This window comes from Aulonocara sp. 'chitande type north' Nkhata Bay, linkage group LG3 (assembly GCF_057382095.1).
Source record: "Aulonocara sp. 'chitande type north' Nkhata Bay isolate Kocher_YH1m ecotype deep benthic linkage group LG3, A_spYH_male_GT1.1, whole genome shotgun sequence".
Taxonomy (NCBI): domain Eukaryota; kingdom Metazoa; phylum Chordata; class Actinopteri; order Cichliformes; family Cichlidae; genus Aulonocara; species Aulonocara sp. 'chitande type north' Nkhata Bay.
Genome location: NC_141346.1, coordinates 76,896,277 through 76,914,012, shown reverse-complemented (window position 1 = coordinate 76,914,012; position 17,736 = coordinate 76,896,277). Strand labels below are relative to the sequence as shown.

Genomic DNA, 17,736 nt, shown 5'->3' with positions numbered 1-17,736 from the left:
TTAGAGAAACACTCTGACTTTTCTTTTTTAAGGCAATCAGTTTGCATGGTTTTTAAAAGTAAAGAACACTTGTGTTTAATTAAATACAGATCACATTAGATCTAAGTAGTTTCACAGGTTTATGATGATCATCAAAATTCCTCCATGTAGTTTAGAAAATACATTTGCAGGCATGTAACAAATCCAAACATTCGTCGTAGAATGACGTTCTTGCCCTCTCCTTTTTCTTACAATGAATTCTGAGGTTTCACTTTCACATCTCAACAAACTGCAAGGTGACCATTTTTATTCATGGTATCTGATGCATGACCTCACCTTGTTGAGCAGATGGATCAGAGTTCAAACGCAGCTGAGAGAAAAGAAAAGGATCTTTGATCTGAAGATGCTTGATTGTTATCTTGCATGCTTTGTCTCCTTTTTTCCTCACTGTGTCGATCAAGCTGCGTGCCTTATCTGCTCTGAGTGGGTTCCCCTCCAGTATCGATTCTTCCTCCAACTTATTTAAGATACCATCACTTACAAGGGCCTCAAGGAGCAGTTTAAGGATTTCTATTGTTACCCTCCAGACAAAGGCTGACCGTACCCTGGCAAGCTCCTCCTCTACAGGAAGAAGAAAGAGACATAAACATGCTTCTCAGTCGAAATCATGTGAAAAATACAGTGGAACCCCGACTTACGAATACCCCATTTAACAAAAAATTCAAGTTACGAAGGCAATGAACGGCAATATTTCTGCCCATGGTACGGCAAAATGCCGGTGTAACGAAATCCGCTGGCTCTGATTGGCTGAGCCTACAATGCCCACAAGGCCTTCCGAATCATGTGACAACCCCTTGGCTTCCGCACTCGTGCTTCGCTGTTCCACTTGAACGACATATTGTTGTTCTAGTTAGCAATTAGCCTATCGTTCAGCATCACCTCACTCAAAAGGTGCAATGGCTGTTTCGACTTAAGAAAATTTTCGACTTACGAAAGACCCTCGGGAACGGATTAATTTCGTAAGTCGGGGTTCCACTGTATTTTAACTTTGTTCAATTAACACTTCAACATCTCATCAACAAATACTAAATTTTAGGGTGTGTAGGGTTAAAATGATGCCAGCTTAAAATGAAACCGAAGAAAAAATTGAAACTGAAAAATAATGAAAAATATGAAAAACAAAATCTTGTCATTCATATCCTGCATTCCAGATTAAGTTTAAAATAAGAACGAGTGCAAGTACGAACGTGAGAATTATGTATATTGTAATAGGTATATTGTACCTAAATGATAGTATATTGTACAAACATGAAAAGTATATTGTTAGAACTATATCTAATATTGTTAGAACAATAGTATACTATAATAATAAACTTTTCACGTTATAATGTGACATAGCTCTATTTTTCTTTTGCCTGGGTGGCGGCTCTACGCTTCCGTACTACGCTTCTGTATCCAACACTTTTCAATGTGGCCTCACAAAATTATTATGACTACAACAACCATGAAAAGAGTTGGATGGACATTGCTACTCAATCACAGCTGCCTGGTCAATGTTTTTCATTAGTAATTTAGCAAAGTTGATGGTGTGTGTGTCTGTAAGACAGAGAGAGGGAGAGCGAGGGACAGATTTTGTATGATAAGCTTCATGTTATGAAGGCACAGTTTGAGCACTCAGGTCGCATCAGGCCATATAGTGTGAGACCCTGCATCGTGACCTATGAACTTCTAACCTCTGTGATTTAATTGTACAGTTTGAGCAGGAGCTGAATAACGCGACTGAAAAAAAAAAAAATCGCACAGTGTTTGCCCAGCTTAATGCAGACTGTTTAAACTAAACAAGCTGCTGTTTCACATAATAAACCCTGTCAGCTGCAGTATTGTCTTCTGTTTTAACAGTTAAAGCAGTAGAGACGAGCTGTTTGCATGTGCGTGGAACTCTAGCGTCATTAACCATGCTAGCTGTTAGCTTATAGCTCACGCTAGCTAACCAGCGAGCAGTTAAAAGGACAGCTGAAGCTGCACAAAATACCCACAAACTTATCTCACTACAATGTAGCGCCGAAAATACGACTCGCAGCTCAAGCTCGACACAGCGTCTGTAACATAAGACTGACATCCAGTTAACCACAGCTAAAAGATATTTAGAGAAAACTTACAGTTTCCTCAGGTTACATGAACTGAGTTGTTTCACGCTGAAAAGTTGGTTTGTTTTGGCTCTCACTGAAGACATAGCTACTCTTTTGTGCTGCTTTTACCCAATGGTATCTTTTGCGAGTGTGGACGCGTCATCTGTTTGCTCCTTAAATGCTTTTCTTCTTTTATTGATTTTTATGCTGATTTTTTCCCTTTTTTCCGTATGAGCTTACCTGCGATAGCTTCTGGACACTTATAGATCATTAGGACTAAAGTGTTTTTAACAGAAACAGCAACATTTTTATAGTTACCTTATCCTCAGCGCTCCGTGTGTCTGTGGCCTAGACACAGCTGAAGCCTGATTACAGTGTCTGGGCACCGAACAGCCCCAATAGCCTGGAAAGGTGCTAACCGCTAGGCTAACTAGCAACAAGATGCCTTCCCTATCCACAGATGACTACCACAGCCTCCTGCAGAAGATTGCAGTACTGGAGACAAAAATTCATCGCTTAGAAGTAAACGTGGAGGTAAATGGACTGTGTGGAAATGAAACAACCTTGCCTTTGATTCAAAACAATGGCGATGAGCAAGCTAGTACACAGCTAAGGAGCACAGATAACATGACCAAGAAAGTAGACTCTGTGCATTATTATAAATCCTCAAGTGATAATCCCCCCTTGGACTGTCTTGGTGCAAAACCAAGACATAAATCATGTCTCCTGGAAGGCGGAGGACGTATCACGGGCAGAGCACAGCGAGCTGAAATCTCTGAAACCGACTGGCCTTCACTTCCTACGAGACAGAGAAGCTCTTCTACCCCTGTATACGAGAGGAAACAGGACTGGACAACAGTGAATAGGAAGGTTAACAACAAACCTCCAAAACAACTGAATGTGAAACTGCACAACAGATTTGCTCCACTATCAAAGGACCCTGGATCTATATCGGACAACCATCCATCTAAAAGCAGCGAAATAAGGTCTGAAAATCTGTTGAAAAGTAAAAGACCACAGGGAAAGCTAAAGGCTAGGCCTGAAACTCAGATTGTGGGTGACTCTGCCGTAAAGGATGTACAAAGGATGTGCGGTAAGAACACTAAAGTCCTCTGCTTTCCTAACGATATGGTCAACAACCTGAAGGAGAGAATTCTTCAAATTGCAGATGAATATCCAACTGTGACAAACATTGTTCTGCATACAGGGTCAAACGATGTGTCCAAACAACAGTCGGAGGTTCTGAAACGGGACTTTACTGGATTACTAAATACTGTAAACTCTCTGAATGCAGCTGTATTCATCAGTGGACCTGTACCGCCGGTCAGAGGAGGAGACGAGAGATTCAGCAGGTTGTTTACACTGAATAAATGGCTTATATCAGCATGTACTGACCACTCGGTGCATTTTATCAACAACTTTAATATTTTTTGGGAACGCAGGCATCTGTTTAAAGCAAATGGATTTAATTTTAACAAGTCAGGGGTGAAACTGTTCACCTCCAACTTGTTTTATTTCATACGTCATCCATATGTGCTTGGTGCCAAGGCTGAGATAAACGAGGAGTTATCTCATAAAGAGGAACAAACAGTACTCCAAGAACAGACAAAGCCCAGCAGAAACCTTGAGGAGGAGCTCCATCTGCCCCCACCCGGGAAGAGCCTCAGAAAGGAGAGACATCTGAGGCAAGAAGAGGGGTCCCTATTTGCCTCCAACTCTCTCAACAACACCAACGACCAGGACCAGGGACCACGACCTTCCCCAGTCCCCCAAACCCCTGACAGGCCATCACCCTCCTCCCCCTCCCTTTCTCCCTCCTCCCCACACCTGAAATTCACTGAGGAGATGATGGAGCGGGTCAATGCTGGGCTCAGATCTACCCCCCGTCCCAATCCCTTTTTGTCCCCCATAAACCCCCCACCAGAGCGGCCAAAGGTTCGCCATCGAGCCCCGCCCTCATCAGAGCAATCGAAGTCACATTGCCCAGCCTCGCCCCCCTTAGTTCCTCCTTACCACCTTCATGCTTTGTCTCCACAGTCTGATGTGTTTAGGGTCCGGGCTGCGAGGATTATGGCAGTGGTGACTTTTCCCAGGAGAAGCTGGGACCCTGTTTACTAGAAGGTTTTAAAATCTCTGTACTTTTAGGTGACAGGAGACATGTGGCCTGGTCAAAACACAGAGAGCTGCACTCTAAAAGATCTTTAAACATAGTAAACATACCTTGTGTGCCACAGACTGCTCCCAAACACGAGGGGACAAGTAATACCTCTAAAACACTTAAGTTGGCTTTATTAAACATTAGATCTCTAGCTGGGAAAACATTTTTAATTAATGATTTAATCACTGAGCACAGCCTTGATTTTATGTTTTTAACTGAAACTTGGTTGGACCAAAGTAACAGTGGAGCTGTTCTCATCGAGACGACCCCTCCTAACTACAGTTTTATCAGTGAGGTCAGGGCGAGCAGGAGAGGAGGAGGGGTTGCTGTCTTATTTAATGAATCATTTCAATGTAAGCAGCTATCTCCTGGAAGTTTTCAGTCTTTTGAATATGTGGCTTTACAGCTGAAGGCCCCATCCAAAGTTGTGTTTCTTAATGTTTACAGGCCTCCCAAATACTGCACAGACTTTTTTAATGACCTCAGTGAACTGCTGTCTGTGATCTGTGTTGATTTCGACTGTGTAATTATTGTTGGGGATTTTAACATCCATGTGGACAACCCTCAGGACAAAGGGACTAAAGACCTGAGTAACACTCTGGGCAACTTTGGGCTGACTCAGCATGTAACAGAGGCCACACATAATAGAGGACACACTCTTGACCTACTGATCTCCAAAGGCCTGAGCATTTCAAAGGTTACTGTGTCTGATGTGGGCCTGTCTGATCATTACTGTGTTTTCTTTGAAAGTAAAATCTCAGCCCACACAAATATATCAACAACAGTGATCACAAAACGGTGTATAACTGAACACAGTAGTGCAATTTTTTACCAGGTCTTCCCATTAACACCTGACCTGTCCAGAGGGTCAGTCAATGAGCTCGTCAATAGCTTCAATGCTAACATGTTAAATGTAATGGACACTATTGCTCCCATTAAGGTGAAGGTTATCTCAGGAAGGAAAAAGTCTCCATGGAGAAACTCCACACTGGTGAAAAATGAAAAAAGAGAGTGTAGGAAAGCTGAGCGCAGATGGAGAAAAACAAACCTCCAGGTTCATTATGACATCTATACAGAGAAACTTCACAATTTTAATTTACAACTGAGGAGTGCAAGGAGGTCCTACTTCTCTGACATCATCACTAAAAACAGCCATAATGCTCGGGTCTTATTTTCTACAGTTGACAGGCTAACAAACCCTCCTGTGTCAGTGGCAGCTGAACTTCATTCGACCATGGCCTGCAATGACTTTGCCAAATTCTTCACAGAAAAAATCCAAAAAATTAGACAAGCAATTGGTACATCAACAGCAGATCCAGGATATGTACTGTGTCCACCGAAAAACTGCTTAAACACCATCAAACAGTTTCAACCGATTAACAGCAAAGACCTGGAGGACATCTTAGGTCAACTGAACTCCTCCTCCTGCTGTTTAGATGTCCTGCCAACAAGTTTTTTCAAAAAGGTCTCAAAGACTTTAGAGTCAGACCTGTTACAGATCGTCAACTTTTCTTTATTATCAGGTGTGTTTCCAGAATCACTAAAAACTGCTGTAATCAAACCTATACTGAAAAAGGACAATCTTGACAAGACACAAATGAACAACTACAGGCCGATCTCAAATCTCTCATTTTTAAGTAAGATCATTGAAAAAGCAGTTTCTCAACAGCTCAGTTACTTCTTAAAACAGAATAACTACTACGATGCCTTCCAGTCAGGTTTTAGACAGAACCACAGCACTGAAACCGCTCTGACCAAAGTGTTTAATGACATATGTCTGAATATAGACAGTGGAAAAATGTCAGTCTTAGTTTTACTGGATCTCAGTGCAGCATTTGATACAGTTGACCACAACATATTACTCAAACGACTGGAGAACTGGGCAGGTCTTTCAGGAACTGTACTAAACTGGTTCAAAACATACGTAGAAAACAGGAAATACTTTGTATCAATAGGTAACTTCACATCTGAGCAGACAAGTATCACATGTGGAGTTCCCCAAGGTTCCATCTTGGGACCCCTTCTGTTTAACATCTACATGCTCCCACTGGCACAGATTATAAAGAACAACAAAATAAACTACCACAGCTATGCAGATGACACACAAATATATATCACAATGTCACCAGGAGACCGAGGCCCTGTACAATTTTCTCCAGCTAAACAAAAACAAACTGAGGTAATAGTCTTTGGCGCCAAAGAAAAACGATTACAGGTCACCAGAGAACTTCAATCTATACATCTAAAAACCACAAACCAGGCGAGAAATGTGGGTGTAGTGATGGATGCAGACCTAAACTTAGAAAAACACATTAAGACAATAACAAAGTCAGCTTACTATCACCTCAAGAATATTTCAAGGATAAAAGATCTGATGTCTCAACAGGGCCTGGAAAAACTAGTCCATGCATTCATCTTTAGTAGGCTTGATTACTGTAACAGCATCTTTACAGGTCTACCTAAAAAATCAGTCAGACAACTACAGCTCATTCAGAACTCTGCTGCTCGAGTCCTCACTAAGACCAAAAAAGTGGACCACATCAGTCCAGCTCTGAGGTCTTTACACTGGCTGCCTGTCCATCAGAGGATAGACTTTAAAGTTCTGATGCTGGTCTATAAAGCTCTGAATGGTTTAGGACCAAAATACATCAGTGACCTCCTGACCCAGTATGAACCTTCCAGATCCCTCAGGTCATCTGGATCCGGTCTTTTATCAGTTCCCAGAGTCAGAACCAGACACGGAGAAGCTGCATTCAGCTTTTATGCTCCTTATATCTGGAACAAACTCCCAGAAAGCCTCAGATCAGCTGAAACACTCAGTTTATTTAAATCCAGGTTGAAGACTCACCTGTTCTCAGCTGCATTTGAATAAAGCACCAAATCCACACTTTTAAGCTTAAATTTCAAAACTTACATTTAACTACTGATTTTATCTACTGTTCTGATTTTATCTGTTTTGATTTTATATACTGTTTTGTTTGTTTGTTTGTTTGTTTGTTTGCTTGTTTTAATCAATTTTAAATCATGCTTTTTATTTGTTTTTCTTTCTAATGTCTCTGTAAAGCACTTTGAATCACCTTGTTGTTGAATTGTGCTATACAAATAAATTTGCCTTGCCTTGCCTTGCCTTTAAGCGAAACATTCTTTGTATGTGAGGAAAATGCTGTTCATCCTCTTCAGCTCTAGCGTAGACAACTGGCTTTGCCATGTTTTCATGTGTGTCTTCTTTCCGTGTGTCCGCTACTTTGAAACGCTTGGGCCGCTCTGCCCGCCACAGTTTCAAGCTGGTCATGTGACTGCATGGCCACATCTGATTGGTAAAAAAGTTACCGGAAACTCCACTGGCGGCATGTTATCTAATGTGTTAAACTAATTATTTTTTAAAAAGTAACGAGTCAAATTTTGGAAATGTAGCAGAGTAAAAGTACCGTTTCTTCTTCACAAATGTACTCAAGTAAAAGTAAAAAGTATCGTGCAAAAAGGGTACTTTAAAAGTAAATTTTTTTTCCAAAAACTTACTCAAGTAAATATAACGGAGTAAATGTAACTCGTTACTACCCACCTCTGCAGACGGGCAAGTATACAGGTATACTATGAACAAATATACATATATAAAGATGAAGCACTGTGAGGTAAACAGATCTACAGAGTGCTATGAAAATATCTACAGTAGTGGAAGCGAAGCTCTCTGAACAGACTATAACAGTGTAGGCACTATAACAGAGACTACACCATGTCAGTGTCCTAAAACTACAGCAGTAACCAACGTGGTGAATGTTGATAATGAAAGGATCATGGTCACTGGGAGGAGGAGTGTAGAAGGGTTAGGTGAGTGTGGATGGAAAGGCTCAGCGGGGACTGAGTTCAGTAGGGTGACAGCTGTGGGGAAGAAGCTGTTCCTAAACCTGCTGGTTTTAGTCTGAAGGCTCCTGTAGCGCCTCCTGGAGGGGAGGAGGAGCTGGAAGAGTTTATTGGCAGTATGAGAGGAGTCTGAGAATGATGCATACTTGGCGTAGACATCTCTTTTTGAGCGTTGTGTGATGGAGAACTTTGCTTTGTGTAATGTTATAAATACTTGGATAATCCTCAGAGTCTCTGGACTTTTACTTAGAGATATTATATTCAGTCCTGTGGATAGTTATATATTTAAAAATATATGATCCTCTCTGGTTACTCTGGTATAAATGACTCTGAATCACTTAATGGTAAATAACACACTATTTGCAAATTTGCAAACTGTGAAAGAATTCCAGATGACAAGTCTGTAGTTCGACATACAAGTGACGACCTTTGACCTTCATCAGTTTTTATTTAATTGTGTCAGAGAAACTCAAACGTGCTCTTCATGCAGCTGAGTACATTCAGTGTTTAAAACGGAAGCTGTGCAGGTCTGAGATCAGCAGCTTTGTGAAACACCAAGCTGAGGTCCTGTTAATGCTGATATATAGTGACACAGTTACATTTCAATTTAATTCAATTTTATTTATATAGCGCCAAATCACAACAACAGTCACCTGAAGGTGCTTTATATTGTACAGTAGATCGTACAATAACAGATACAGAGAAAAACCCAACATTCATATGATACAGGGGTGATTAATCCTTTTGACTTTGTTTTTATCAATAAAACAGCTGCAGCTTTCACTACAGCACATGTGGTGCTTTAACCTTTGTACTGTTTGCATCAGTTCATTCTGCAGTTAACATGTGAACATGTTGGATGATCTGTCTGCTGTCACTGGGTGGTGCTGAGGTCTGAATCTGAGGGCAGCTCCTGTAATCACAAAGAGAACTGAACCATCACAAACTGAAATATAAAGTTTATCTCAAATCTGAAATAGAGCTGATCCTTCTGTCCTCACACACCCAGGATCTGAAGTTCTTCTCTTACATTTCTTTAGTTCTTCAGCTCTGCTCACATACGAGCTGTTTATTTCTTAAAGCCGTATATACCAACAGATTTTCCAATATAATGTTAACCTTTGAGTTGTTGGTGCTTTGTGAATGTGAATCTGCATACATGAGCAGACGGAGCAGGTTTCAGTCCTGGTTCAGTCTGCTGCTGCACCGTGGTCACCAACATACAGAGGTATCATAACAAATATTAATGCTTTTTTCCCTCTCAAAGGATGTAAGCTGTACTGCACATGTAACTTTGTGAACTTACCTCAATAAGAATGATTCAGACTGTTTTATTTAACCTGAATATTTGAAACAAACTTAGTAAAAACAATACACAGAGTCAGTGCTAAAAATGTAATCCGAGGAAAAATGAAACACACATTTTAACTTAAGCTGCCAAGCAGAAGTATTTGGTTTGAGTACATAAATATTAGGCTTTGCTATTTAATCTGTAATTAATGATTAATGAGGGGTTACTGAAGTGCAAGCCTTTTTTAAAATATGTGTTAATATCCTTACAGATGTGGCAAAAGAGTGAAAACATGCTGCTGTTTGCACATATTGAATAATCAGCTCTGCACAGGAGCTGCAGCAGAGTGCAGCCTGTTGCTCTTACAGTGTAATACTCATAATAAAAGTACAGTAACTGTGGTTAGTTACTGACTGAGCAGCCCGGTGCGTTTCTGTTCATTTCGTTCACCTGCACGGGTTAGCTAAACAAACTTTACAAAACAAGTTTTGCCGATAGCCGAGTGCCCATCTTAGCTAGCTAGCTAAGGATGTTAGCTACAGATTAGCTTACAAACACCTTTCACTTACCAAAAATATTGTGGCGGCTCTCAGGTCCTTCTGTCAGGCAGACACTGAAGAACACCTGAGTCTGTCAGTTTGAAACAGTCGGTAAACGCTGGACCTCCTCTCAGCGTCCCCGCTCTATGTGCCGTTCAGAGATACGCAAGTTTCTTCATGACTGCGGCTGCTGCAGATATTAGGTCGTCCATGACTTCTACAGTCACTGGTCAGCAATATAATGTGCGCAAACATATGTGGCTCATATATGTGGCTCTGAAGCCCCGCCCCTCAAGCGCACCCTCAGATGCCGAAGCAGTGCCAACTAATTGAAGCTGAAAAAATAACTGTACGTGGAAAAAAACGATGTAAGTGTGAAAACCACATGAACAGTGAGTTTTTTCTTTAAATTTCTATATTTATGTTTTTTCACTATCATTTCACTTTCAATACATTTGTTTCAGTTTCAATATTTTTTCAGTTTCATTTTAAGGTGGCATCGTTTTAACCTCATATGTGGGTTCAAAGTACAAAAAAGTCCAGTTGTTTCTCTGCCAAACTCCTTAGACTGGAAGTTCTCATGTTATATTAATGTCCCACAGAAAGATTAAGGCAAAGATTAGGACAGGTTACAACTCGTGAATTTCATGTACTTGTCACAGTTACAAAAAAGAATCTGCCTGAAGTCTATACATCCATACGTCTCATCATACAAAGCACTGATCTCCTACCTGCTGATGGAGCTGCTTTGGCTGGCTGTTCTTTAGGTTCTTCCATCATCTTTCTATAAAAACACGAGAAGATGATTTTACCAAAAGAAACAGTGAACACAGTCTGGGTGTCACATCATATGAATTTGTGTCATGGTTTAGTGTACGGGCCACACACACTGAAACTGATCTGTGTGAAAGAACACATCGATGACATGTGAATGTAGTGATAACCTCATCATAATAGAGGTTTTTACTTTTTCACATATTTGTTCAGTATAATGATTAAATAATCTGACAATACAAACCTAAAATACTTTGTTCCCTGTCTGCGACTTTGTGCGTCTCTGCTGTTAGTGCTTACAGGAAGTTTTAAACTTAAAATCCTTCCCCACATATGTGACTGTGGTCTCTGGGGCCATTATCCTGAAACACTGGGGCTCAGCCCTGAAAGCTTTGCTATCTTCACCTGATAACAGCAGCTGTTTAAAGTTACTGAGTTTGACAGGGAAGTGAATGTAAATGTGAGACACTGTGTGCTCACAGCTAAAGGCTGCAGTCAGCTGTGTCAGAGCGTCCAATGAGCCTTTAATAAACACTCAGAGCTCCATGTTGATGAAGCTGTCATGTGTGAGCTTGTGAGGCTCCTTTAAACTGGCTCTGCTCTGTCAGATGCTCACCTCTTCTTCACTGTCTCATCAATCTGCTGCACTCTCCATCTCCTCCTCTCTCTCTCTGCTGTCCTGTTTAAAAAAACAAACAAATCAGCGTTAGCCAATCAAACTCTGTGCAGATGCTGCAGCTACAGCTGATATGTCATTCAGCTGTTCATCAATCAGCTTCTGCTGCTGTTTATTCGGCTCTTACTCTGAACACGTGCAGATCTAGGAAGATTTTCTTGGGGTGTCAAAATCAAAGCGTTTGTTTTTTCAAACACACGTGCAGGTGTTTATATCACATATGGTTTAAATGATTCAAATGCAGTAAGTATACATGTTTCATATATCGTCTATAACTGAATTATGTTCTGTAGCCTACATAATGAAACACTTTAGTTGCATAAAACGTGAATTTTGATTTTATGTACTGTATATGTCACAGCATCGCAGTGTGGATGTGGAGAAGAGAGGACCCAAACGCAGGACTCACAGGTGGTGAAGGCTGGTGTTTATGACAGAATGACAGAGCCTGAGATGGATGACTGACTGGAAGACCAGCTGAACAGAAACGACACATGTGGGACTGACAAAGACACTGAACTGGAGGACACTCAGGACTTACACAGGCTAATGATAATGATCAGGGTTCATATGCCTTTTTCAGGGTCAAATTCAAGCACTTCTTAAGCACTTTCAAGGTCCCTTTTCAAACTTTTCCAGCACATCCCTCCCTCACCGCCAAAAAAAAATGCATGTTTCAATTCACATCACCTCAGTAAGACCATGTGAAAGTTAAGACAAATCATCCTAGGTGAACTTAAACACCTTTGTTCCCTTTTTGTTAAGAAATAGAAAAACACTCCACACAAAAATACTGCAAAAGGAAACTGTCGCCTTATATAAAGAGTGTATAAACTCAAAATGCACGTCACTTAAAAATTAAGATGTGAACAAATCAACTTGTTAGATATTCTTCTCCTGTTGAAAAAAACCCCCAAAAAGAAATAAATAAGTCTTCTCATCAGATATTGATGCTTCTTTCCTGTGTGACAGAAAATAGGAGACAGATGTTTGTTTGTTTTTTAAGTTAATTCCCAATAAAGCTGTTTTACTGCTAACTACATTGCTGTCTGTATTATTGCTGAAGTCCTAAACGATCACCTTTAAAGTAGAGCTGGGCGATATGAGATTTTTTTCATATCACGATATGTTTTTTTCATTTCAGGCGATAACGATATCTATCACGATATAAGCCAAATAACTATATTTGTAAGATTTAAATGTGCCGTTGCTCACAAGTAAAATGTGAAATAATCAGCAGCTTGTTTTGATTTAAATATTTATTTCCCATAATAAGTTCAACAGGGTAGATGTACTTAAGGAACATGAGACTTTTTCAGATAAATAAAGGCAAATATTGCAAACTACACAAAAGGCAGCCGCTAAAGCGTTTAAGTTTCAAAATAGAACAAACGAAACAGACTAAACTGTCAATTCCACTTAGAAACAAAATATTAATTCTAAAAATAAATCTTAGTTTGTTTTACAGAAGAACAGACAAAACTGACTAACTTTTGTCAATATCAAATAAACTGAGAACTAAAAGGAAATTCTCAATCTCTCCTTGTTGTATAGCTGAGCTTTTCAAACAGTTTTAACAGTTACTTTAGTCTGACAAAAGCCGAATGACGAATTAGCGCTTCCAGTCAGAGACCGAGGCTACGTCCACACGTACACGGGTATTTTTGAAAACGGAGATTTTCCGTTTTCGTTTTAAAAATAATCCCGTCCACACATAAAGGCAGAAATGAAGGAAAACGCTGCTATGAACATGCCAAAGCAGCAGGTGGCGCTAGATTCCTAACCATGCAGAAATGTTGGCCAATCAGAAGTCTAGAAGCCTCGGTGGGAAAAAGTAAACAAAGCTGGGGCATAGAAGCAGAACCGAGTCGTATGTGTGGAGGGACAGTAACTGTGTGTATATGTAAGCATTTAAACACTGCAGAGAGTAGAATTAACAGTATTGTAGAAATTCATTTCACCGAAACAATAACGTGGCGCACAGTGTGACGCATGCACCAGTTTATTGTATTTCCAGACTTGCTTTCGGCACAATTTACAGTGAACGCTACTCTGTTTTTGTCAGACTTGAAATAGCCGAAATACCTTCACACTACGGAGCTTCTATGGCTCTTCCGTTCGACAATCTCTCCAGCGTTGGAACCATCATCTGTTTTCTCTTCGGTCACGCTCGGTTGATTTTTCTAGTCGGCACACTCATTTCCTCCATTACCCGCTGGCTGCTTCCCAAACAAACACACGTGTGGCTTGGCACTTGTGCTGTACGTAACAAGTCACGCGACGTGACACTGCGGCTGTGATTGGTTCGGCTCTGCGCTACTTAATTTGGATTGGCTGACCTTTTTTTTTTTTTTTTTTTAAGAGGACAAGAGCGGCGAGGTCTATCGCAATAGTTTAATTTTTCTATCGAGAAAAAGTTATATCGCGATACATATCGTTATCGTTCTATCGCCCAGCTCTACCTAGAAACAAGGTCAATGTGTCTGTAGGTTCAGTCATCCAGGTCATGTGATCTAAGGAGCTTGGAGAGAAAAGAGACGTCTTTAAGTTTCTGGAAGACGTTTCATCTGAGAAGCTTCTTCAGCTCTAAAACCAAACGGTGGAGAGTCCCAGATATTTAAACCTGAGAGGGAAAGAAAGCATGTCGCTGACCCACCACTGATGTTATTTCAAGGAGGAAACTGAGAGCCTTTGCACCAGGAGCACAAACATCAGCTCCAGCAATGATCCACTGATGTGTTTTTATTCCATGTATGAATGTTGTTATTGACAGAGATGACGTTTGTGTGTCAGTGATGCAGTGACTGTTGTTGTTACCTGTACAGGCTGGTTAGACTCTATGAAACAGATCATACAGATCTCTGCATGTTAGAAGAGACTATTAAAGGTCATGAATGAGACAAAGGCAGGGAGGCGTCCTTTACAGCTAAACAGCAGAGTGAGAGAACAGCCAGCACCTCTACATTTATCACATTATACAGCACATGTATGATACTGACAGGGATGAGAAGAATTTAGTGATTCTGATCCCATCATTGATATTACTTATTGATTCTCAGTAGCTCTGCTCTGACAGTCACCACCATCACTGAGCAGCATATCAAAGACATTTGTGCACATTAACTGCATGTTGTGGCTCAAATGTTTGTGCATGTTGGAGGCATTTCCTCTTTGTTGTGATCAGTGTTGGTCATTACTCAAAACAGTCATTATTACACATATTACACAGAACACTTTGATTAAAAGTAATGGAGTACGTTACTTCATTACTCCTCATAACATTACTTTGATGTTACTGTGTAAAATGAACAAATGAGCATGTAACAACATAAAGCTGAGGTACAGCCCCACACACCAACACAGATCCTGATGAGGTCACGTGATGTTTCTCTGAGTGTTTATGAACACAAATCAAAGATGAAACAGCACAAAGACACTTCAAAGTGATTCTACTGTAGAAACATGAACAGGTAGAAACCTGCAGCCTGACTGCTCATCACTTTGTTACCTGTTCAAGTTCAGCAGCAGCAGCTCACTTTATCACGGTGCTGGTCTGGGGTCAGTGTTTACTCAGCTTTAACTAGTGATGTGACGTTCTGTATCGAGGCTTCGAAGCGTGTGTCGAGTAATGGAGGGGGCGTTTCCGCGAAGCGCGTATCGAGGCTTGCTTCATTTATGGGAGGAGCTGAAAATGATGACGTCCGAAGCCTCGCTGCCCGGCTGTACCACGTGTCTGGTTCAGGAAGCGGTTCGAACTTTGCCGCGAGATATGACAGCGATATAAACCCCTCAGACAAAATGTGGGCGTTTGATGGAGAGTTGCGGTTAGTGAGAGTTAGAGACAGTTTAGAAAAAAAAAACGCCTACGACCTGCCACAGTGGAGAAACTGTTTCTTTTTAACAAAAACCAATGATGTGTCCCCTAAACACTAATCACTGTCCTTGCCTCAATGTTACAAAAGCACAACCACTGTCCACACCTCACCTCACAGTATATGATCATTTCCATTTTAGGCATTTCCAAATAATCATGTTCCATACTGCCAGTATAAATATACACAGTACACTGCATCACTACAATATACATGTTTTACACACTCCTTCTGTTGTTGACATTTACAGGCTGTGTGCAAAAAGGCCACACTCTTCAAATTCATGCCAACTAATATTTTTACGTCCAGTAGGTGTCCTACTAGAGCAAATGAAGCTTCAAGAAGCTTCGCGTTGGGGTGAACCAATTGGATGAAAAGCTTCAGTGCTTCATGAGGCTTCATCTGCCCATCACTAGCTTTAACCTCACTCTGGGTTCTTGGCTAGCCTAGCGTTAGCTTAGCATTAGCTTAGTGTTAGCATGCTGTGTGCTAGCTTAGCGTCAGAGCTCTGCAGGTGTCTCGTGTGTAAATATTAATCACAGTGACAGTAAAGGAGGTAAAGGGCTGTGACGTCATCACGTACGCTGCGTCCTCTGTGGGCTCTGAGTGAACTCAAAGTACAAACTACAAGTACACAAACACGAACGTAGCTCAGAGTGGCGGACACACTCGGCCTCGTTGGTCCAGCTGTGAGTCCGTTACCGTGAACTATGGAGCGGCAGATTTGTGCTGAACTAAGCTGCACACAGCTGATGTTAGCCAGGAAACATTACACACTGACTTTAATGGAGAGACCGGAAATACAAACACACAGTTTGTTGTGTGAAGAAATCAAACACGAGCTGAACAAACAGTAAAGTTCCTAAAGACAAACTGTTAAAGGAGGAAACAAAGCAAACTTACAGTTTCTTCACACACCAACAACAAGCTCCACTCCACACCTGGACACTAAACACGGACACACAGGTGAGCTGCTTCCTGGAAGGAGGCGGGGCTCCACCTGAAACTCAGCACAGGTGGGAGGGGCTCAGCTCTGTGTGTGCTGATGTGTTAACTTTAAAAATATGCCGTCTGACTGCTCAGACTGAGTCAGAGTAAAGTTCACATGCTGACGTGTGGAGACATGAAACCTTGTTGTAGCTGCAGGTGTGAACACACTGATCCCAGATCAGCTCTGCTGTATTTGTAACATGAACATTTCTGCTGCAAAGCTTCAAATGTTCAGCATGTTTCTCTGTTTCCAGTCTATAGATCCAGTCACACTTTCTACCTTCACCTGTGCAGTAAAGACTGAGAGCAGAGCTGAAAGCAAGCGTCCAATCAGTGAGCAGCATCAACACCTGAGCTTCATTCAGACTCTGTTATTGAAGATGTTGTTGGTACAAAGTTCACCTGCTGCTCACATGAATCCATGAAAGATTTATTTCACTGAATGTTTCTTCAAAGCTCATTTCAACCTGTTGAAGTCATGAATGAAAGTGCAGACTGAGAGTGGATCACATGATGTTTGAGGTGTGTCATGTGACATGTTCAGTATTGTCACACATGTCTAGATTGTCCCTGATATCATAACTGCTCAAACACTGATGATTATATTTGAAGAATTATTCCTGATGGCAGCAAAGTTTGAATGGAGCTCTCTGTCTGTGCTGATTTGTCGCCCTCTGGAGGTCAAAGCACAAACTGCATGATGTCACTGTAACCACCACAGAGACAGGAAGTGTTTTTATGACTGAAACACTGAAATGATGCTAACGGCTGTCGTTAGGCTCACTGACAGCAGTGCTGATGTGTTCATGTCAAACACTGGCTCAGGTCAGACTCCTTCATCCTTCTCCAGCGTGAGGCCGCCCTCAGACCCACAGGAGCTCTGACCTTTGACCTCCTGACCCTAACCATTTTAGTCTTGTTGCATCTTTAAATGCAAATCCATCCAAACTGTAGCCGAGCAAAAGAAGCTGGAAGCTGTTCTATGAATGATGTTCATCCCAGAGTTTCTGTTAAACGCTGCTGCTGTGCTACATTTGTCATTTCCTGCTTTCACTACCATCCATGTCAAAGTGCTGAACTCATCTGATCACTTTAATGCAGTAAAGCAGGAGCTGTAAGTCTGACATTTATTTACTGTCATTACAAACACACACAGCTGGATTAGCATTCAGACAAAGGGCTGAAAAAAAATCAGCATTTGATTATTATTATTATATATCCTGTCTATCTGTCAGTGCTGAAAGCAGACGTCACTGATCACATGACTCTGAGGGATGTTTCCAGCACTTTGCTGAATCTGAGCCATGAAGATTTAAGGCTCAGCTCTGAAGGCAAAGCAGGTCTGAGCCTGTGTTAGCAAGCTGTACCTAATAAAGTGGCAGCAAGGACTCAGTCAGTAATGATCAGAGCCAGCAGGGGGCAGCACAGAGAGGTGAGGAGCTGTCAGAGAAGCAGGCTCACATCAGA

The 17,736-nt window shown here is 41.2% G+C and overlaps 2 protein-coding genes across 2 annotated transcripts in view; both read right to left on the bottom strand.

Annotated features, from left to right (window-relative positions):
- Positions 1-17,736, bottom strand: part of LOC147337064 (protein NLRC3-like) — a 280,764-nt gene that overhangs the window by 37,828 nt on the left and 225,200 nt on the right. Inside the window, exons 1-3 of the mRNA XM_086285731.1 lie at positions 11,348-11,404; positions 10,689-10,741; positions 316-600 (exon numbers count right to left, since the gene is read on the bottom strand). Coding sequence (XP_086141857.1) covers positions 316-600; positions 10,689-10,737 — 334 coding nt within the window. The 5' untranslated portion in view covers positions 10,738-10,741; positions 11,348-11,404. Of the gene's footprint in view, positions 1-315; positions 601-10,688; positions 10,742-11,347 lie in introns of the transcript that reaches the window.
- Positions 1-17,736, bottom strand: part of LOC147337069 (protein NLRC3-like) — a 169,845-nt gene that overhangs the window by 148,334 nt on the left and 3,775 nt on the right. The gene's annotated exons all lie outside the window — the stretch shown is intronic.